Here is a 7,179-nt window from a genome sequence, read left to right as displayed (position 1 = left end):
ATGTACTGGGCCGTACGCACTACCCTCTGTAGTGCCTTGCGGTCGGAGGCCGAGTAGTTGCCATACCAGGCAGTGATGCAACCCGTCAGGATTCTCAATGGTGCAGCTGTACAACCTTTTGAGGATCTGAGGACCCATGCCAAATCTTTTCAGTCTCCTGTGACATCAATAAGGGATCATCGCTTTCACTTGGTCAGTCAATGTCATGGAAAGAGCATGTGTTCCTAATGTTTTGTACACTCAGTGTAGGCTAGTCTTTGAGCAGTGTCCAGGAGGAAATCCGCCCAGTTGTGTATGAGAGGTTCTGTGTCTGGCTTTCACCTGTGTTCCTGACACCGAGTACCACTTCTATAAAACATTGACAGACCTGCCTGGCTGGTACTCCCATCAGTCTCCCCTTGAGCAAACTCTGAGCTAGCTTCCCTTCACCTTCACTTCAGAGAAGCCAGCTAGTAAGACAGCGGCATTGCAATAGATCTATGACCAATCCTTCTTTCGCACACACAGGAACTGATAAGGGATTAATACAACACTGACTTCAGTCTGGTAGGTTGGTGAAGTGTGTTATTTTAATATACAGTATTGTACATGATATTTTGAGAACAAGGGGAATGTTAAAGACACTAAGTCACAAACACAGAAAAACACACATACTGTGAGCAGACATGCACACACAAATTCAAACACACACAGGACTCTACAGTTTTTACAAGGAGCACATGTGGTCCTAAGCTGAAAAATGTAGGAGCACAATGACAAATATTAAAGAGGCAATACGCAGTTGAAATGATAAAAGGCTTGTTTCTGTAAAAGGTTGCGGGATGGGGCTGGAGAAATGTAACCACATTCAAACGCATAGATAGAGCTATCGATGCAAGGACTAACAATCCATGATATCAAAACTTTCATTTTTTGTTTTCAGGCTATACAGTCTTTGTTTAAATTTACTTTGGGAAAAACAAGCTCATGGGGCATTTATAAGTTATACTCCTCAAGAATCAATGGGTTTACATTATTAATTTATAAGTAAAAAAAAAAATTGATGTAGTAACTGCAGATTGCCCCTTTTAATGAGAAGAATTGCCAGCAATTACAAAATATAGCCTACATTTATGGAATGGCGTTTGTTTATTTGCATGTAAAAAAAAAACATAACAATATTTGACTGGTCAAATAAGCTTTTAATATGACATGTCAAATAATACAATTCTATTGTAGAATGCTGTGTGTGCTGAATTTGCACGTGCAAGCCAAGAGCCACCATTATGATCACAGTCAAAGTTGTACAATACTGCGTTGGTAATAAGGAATTATTTGTTCGACCGAATGGGAAAACGTCTGTGTGAGCATTTGAAATTAGATCAGGATCAAGTGAGCAGGATCAAAAATGTTTGCAAATATCTTTGATACAGATGTTATCAGCAACTTCTGGGGTAACTAGCTAGCTTTAGCGGTGTACAAGATCTTCAATTTCTTGGCAATTTCTCGCATGGAATAGCCTTCATTTCTCAGAACAAGAATAGACTAACGAGTTTCTGAAGAAAGTGCTTTGTTTCTGGCCATTTTAAGCCTGTAATCGAACCCACAAATGCTGATTCTCCAGATACTCAACTAGTCAAAAGAAGTCCAGTTTTATTGCTTCTTTAATCAGGACAACAGTTTCATCTGTGCTAACATCATAGCAAAATGGTTTTCTAATGATCAATTAGCTTTTTAAAATGATTAACTTGGATTAGCTAACAACGTGCCATTGGAACACAGGAGTGATGGTTGCTGATAATGGGCCTCTGTACACCTATGTAGATATTTCATTAGAAATCATCCGTTTCCAGCTACAATAGTCATTTACAACATTAACAATGTCTACACTGTATTTCTGATCAATTTGATGTTATTTTAATGGACAAAAAAAATGTGCTTTTCTTTTTTTCTATTTAACACATTTTTCTTAACTTCTTAAAGCATTGTTGGTTAAGGGCTTGTAAGTAAGCATTTCACCTGTTGTATTTGGCGCATGTGACAAATAACATTTTATTTTTGAAGGCGAACTGCCAATTCCACTATTGTGGCTAAACCTTATTGTGGCTAGCTTCACATAGGTGGGTCCAACCACCATTAATCAAATAAGAACTGTCTTATAAATTAGAAGTATTTTAGATGACACCACCTAGCTAGATAGTTAGCTGGTTAACTATAGCTACTGAAACAGATGTCATTTTGCTATGTTTTTGGGGAAGAACATTGTTTGCATCCATCAGCTCGCTAGCTTTTTTATGTCCAGCAGTGATTGTGTAATCAATGTGTAATAACTACGTAAAACATTACTGAACGTGTTAAATTATTATGGTCCTGATTGGTCAACAAGCCTATTTGATGTGTCAAATAGCGTTATTTGATACGTCAAATAATGTTATTTGACTTGTCTTTTTTGACACGCAAAGACCCAAACAGCGTTCCATATACATTGGGTCTATACGAATCCTCATCTCCTAAAAAAGCTATTTTCCTTTCTTTCTGTGCCACCATGTTTGCATACTACTGAGGCTGCGGAGAAATCATTACAAAAATTATTACCTGGGTGATTTGTTTTCTATGGGCACTGGTATTCCCAAATTAAAATTCCTGGTAGCACAGCAAAAATATTTAGCACTATTTAGCACCAAAATGGTAGCACTGTAGAGCCCTGACACACACACACACACACACAGTTCCCAGAGTCAAAGACGCTTCAGGTGGCCAACGGCAGCAGGATTGGCTTGTGTCAGGTTGTAGTTGAATCCTGTCCGCACTCTGATCGGCTGGAGGCCCGGGTCTGTGCCTTGATGCAACATTTCCTGGTTATCACCATTTCCTAGAAAACACACAAAACACAATACAGGGCCCTTAACATGCAATAGATCTGGGTCCCACTGAACAAAAGAAGCGAGGTATTACATTACCAGTGTATATGGATTTTCTTATTACTCGTCCATCTGAGTTTTATTCTGAATGACAAATACCCCCTCATCACGAGTTCTCTCGGCGACAGCCTGGGGCTTGAGGAAATTGCCGGTCATTGGTTTGTTTCAATAGGTTACCATATTGGTAGGGAGTCAGGGACCGATGTGGGCTCGTGCGAGGTAAACATTTACAGAAAACGTTGATCCAAAACAGACTATGTAAAACAAAACCTGGCCCAAAGAAAAATAGAGGATGGATTACTTAGATACCTATGGATGTCATCGAGGGTATTTTTATAAAATCTTTGTGTTGCCATAATCCTTATTCATTCCTCAAGGGGAGAGGAGCTGGGTTCAGAAAGCACAGGGCGGCTACAGACCATGACAAACAGCTGTACGTCTGTTTGACTGCATGAAGTGAAATGGGCCCAACTGACCAAATACATATTTAACTTGTCAAAGTGTACTGTATGCAGTTTAGACAGGTGAGGAGTAATCGTGGAGCTAGGCTAACTTTCCTTTTCATTCCTTATCCATGGTGTTTCTGTTAGGTATAATTATGGTATTTCTGGTAGGCATGGTTGGGTAGGTTACTTTCTAAATGTAATCTGTTAGTTACTAGTTACCTGTCCAAAATTGTAATCAGTAACACAATTTTGGGATTACCCAAACTCAGTAACATAACATCTGATTACTTTTCCCTTAAAAGGCATAAGAAGACAAAAAGGACCCATCAAACGCATTTGGTATGTCATCATAGTGTTTGGTCTCTGACTGGTCAGACTCGCGCCAATGGAACAAACTTAAACTTGGGCATTTTTTCAATACCGAATTGAGAAAACAGAAAGATGTCAATTTATTAATATCCTTTCTGATTTTACAAGTAATCCAAGAAGTAATCTAGTTTCAAAAGTATCTGATTACAAACACACACAAATCTGCTAACATAACTGATTAGTTCGGATTACATATAATCAAAAAATTCAGATGACATATAATCAGTTTCTCCCTAACCCTGCTACTTCTGAGGAGCTAGGAGGTTCAAAAGGTGATAAACACCTGAATGTTTAGACTAGGCGTGGTTACAATGATGAAGAAGAGCGATTATTTTGTTGCAAATCACCGCAAATTTTTCTCAAATCTACTGTATCTAACCTACTAACGAAGACGCCCTACCCAACCAGTGTACTGCCACCACAATGCCGCCCCGATTCACCCGGCCCACATTTAGCTTTTGATAACGATAAAAACTGTCTTCTTTAATCTCAAAAGATGATCTTGCTCGAGAAAAGGGCAGAAATCATAATCACAGGCGATTGTCCTGAGAACAAAAGGCCTTTTGGGAGAAGTCAATCCTAAAGGGAAGCAGCAGGACTGAGGACAATGAGGAGCCCAGGCGATTATTCTGAACCCTGCCTGGACCAAACCCAGCCGTTCCCCACCTGTTTCTGTTTCTATCACAGACGTCCCTAGACACCAGGAAGTAAGGAGCACTGAATCACTACCCTATCCATGGGAAATCCTGGTTTATAAATTATTGCTCTACTGTATGTCTGCTGATCGCTTTGTCTAATATTTGTCTTGTATAGCTACATCCATTGCTATAACTGTGAGATGGTCCACTTACAGTATGGGTCGTACAAGGCCCCTGGAGAATGCCCACAGGATACGCCCCGATTCGGATGCTGATTACATTTAGAAAGTAACATGATCACAGACAACAATGAGACAGCCTATAGGGAGGAGGTCAGAGACCTGGCAGCGTGGTGCCAGGACAACAACCTCTCGCTCAACGTGAGTAAGACAAAGGAGCTGATCGTGGACTACAGGAAAAGGAGGGCCAAACGCGGATCGAGAGTTAAGTTCCTTGGTGTCCACATCACCAACAAACTATCATGGTCCAAACACACCAAGACAGTCATGAAGAGGGCACAACACCACCTTTTCCCCCTAAGGAGACTGAAAAGACTTGGCATGGGTCCCCAGATCCTCAAAAAGTTCTACAGCTGCGCCATCGAGAGCATCCTGATGGATTGCATTACCGCCTGGTATGGCAACTGCTTGGCATCCGACTAAGGCGTACGGCCCAGTACATCATTGGGGCCAAGCTTCCTGCCATCCAGATCCTATATACTAAGCGGTGTCAGAGGAAGGCCCAAAAAATTGTCAAAGACTCCAGTCACACAAGTCATAGACTATTCTCTCTACTACTGCACGGCAAGCGGTACTGGAGCTCAAAGTTTAGGTCCAAAAGGCTCCTTAACAGCTTCTACCCCCAAGCCATAAGACTGCTGAACAATTAATCAAATGGCCACCAGACTATTTACATTGACCCCCCTTGTTGCTACTACTCACTGTTTATTATCTATGCATAGTCACTTTACCCCTACCTACATGTAGAAATTATCCCGACTAACCTGTACCTCTGCACATTGACTCAGTACCGTGTTACTTTTTACTATAGTTAGAGTAAATATTTTCTTAACTCTATTACTTGAACTGCATTGTTGTTTAAGGGCTTGTAAGTAAGCACTTCACGGTAAGGTCTACACCTGTTGTATTCGGCGCATGTGACAAATAAAATTTGATGATGCAAGAAACATACAGAACATTAAACAACTCCCTTTCACAGCCACACTGTTGAGTGGAAACTGTTGAGATGTGGGGGAAGTGGAGTAGACTGGTCTATGAGGATGGAGTGAAAAGTCTAGGAGGCGGGGCACTTGATAAGAAGAAGATAGAGGGGAACACATGAGTGTCATTCCAGTTTCCAGAGGAGATTTATTGACTTTGTCCACCACAGAGGCCGGTTGCACCAGTTGGTCGTAAGTGGGTCGCAACTCTAGGTCTGACGTAAAATTAGCTCTATGTCGGACCCAAAAATTGGACCTGTTGCACCACCTGGGCATAAGCCCTTCTATGAGCTACACCTGGGCACAGTGGTGTAAAAATACTTTAAAGTACTACTTTTTTGGGTTATCTGTCCTTACTTTTTATATTTTCGACTACATTCCTTAAGAAAATATTGTACTTTTTACTCCATACATTTTCCTTGACACCCAAAAGTATTCGTTACATTTTGAATGCTTAGCAGGACAGGAAAATAGTCCAATTCACGCACTTCAACCGGACTCACTAAACACTCACATGCTTCGTCTGTAAATGTGTGCCCGTGGCTTTCTGTAAATAAAAAAAAAACAAGAAAATGGTGCCATCTGTTTTGCTTAATATAAGGAATTTGAAATTATTTATACTTTTACTTGTGATACTTGAGCATATTTTAAACCAAATACTTTTACTCAAGTAGAACTTCACTGAGTGACTTTTACTTGAGACATTTTCTATTAAGGTATCTTTACTTTTACCCAAGTATGACAGTTGGATACTTTTTCCACCACTGCCTGGGCGTGACTTCTACGGTTAGTAGGGAGCAGGCATAGGGTGTTCAATTGGGACCATCTTCTTTCATGATATGCACTGAAAATATTAGCGATCTATACATTTCAAAACAATGTGAGTCTCGTGTTCAGATTTCATAACCTCCGGGGGCTTTTCGAGTTGCCTATGCACGAGTCAATAATACACTTGATTTATGCTACATAGCATGTTAAATCTGTCTGATCAGATATTAGCAAACAAATAGATGAGCTGCCACCTCCAATTATTTGCCCAGACAGATCAAATAACCAAATATACATACAAAATCGCATTGATTGTTAGACAAGTCAAGGGCTTTTAGTCGGGATATAGCCCCTATAGGCTTACGCGAGTGAAAAGCAAAATAATCAACCTGTTATACTAGGCTAGCGTAGGCTACATAGCTAGCTAACATGCTAGCAAACTTTTCTGATAACACTGTTAGAAGAGCAAACTAAACAAAAAATTCAAATCATGAACACTCACCTCATTGAGTTTCCATGACATCATTGTCACACGCCCCCTTATTTCAGTCCCCAGAATCTGACCTCTTGACCTTCCAAGACTATCATACAGCACGCTGCTATGCCCTCCCTGAGACAAATACACGCGTAGCCGAAAGATAAGCAAACAATAAATACAGACCAAACTAGTCTGGCGGTCCCCACATGCCTGGTAAATGTTCTTCTCTAAACAGCCCTCCGTGTTTCAGACCTCCATTTTTCTACCTAGACTTTCAAACAATGGTTGGGTTGTACCAAAGCAGTAGTGACTGCTGGGGGGCGACGAGGAGGAAATGGTTCACTCCAGCAGTGAGATAAAC

The 7,179-nt window shown here is 40.7% G+C and overlaps 1 protein-coding gene across 3 annotated transcripts in view; it reads right to left on the bottom strand.

The window, feature by feature from the left end:
- Window positions 1-547: 547 nt before the first annotated feature.
- rad51b (RAD51 paralog B) overlaps window positions 548-7,179 on the bottom strand; it is a 61,963-nt gene continuing 55,331 nt past the window's right edge. For all 3 annotated transcript variants that reach the window (XM_071370565.1, XM_071370563.1, XM_071370562.1), the window contains one exon: window positions 548-2,851. In XM_071370565.1, coding sequence (XP_071226666.1) covers window positions 2,718-2,851 — 134 coding nt within the window. In that variant the 3' untranslated portion in view covers window positions 548-2,717. The remainder of the gene's footprint in view (window positions 2,852-7,179) is intronic.

The sequence above is a fragment of the Salvelinus alpinus genome, chromosome 27 (assembly GCF_045679555.1).
Source record: "Salvelinus alpinus chromosome 27, SLU_Salpinus.1, whole genome shotgun sequence".
NCBI lineage: Eukaryota > Metazoa > Chordata > Actinopteri > Salmoniformes > Salmonidae > Salvelinus > Salvelinus alpinus.
Note: the sequence above shows the minus strand (reverse complement) of the source record. Positions and strands in the feature narration are given on the sequence as shown.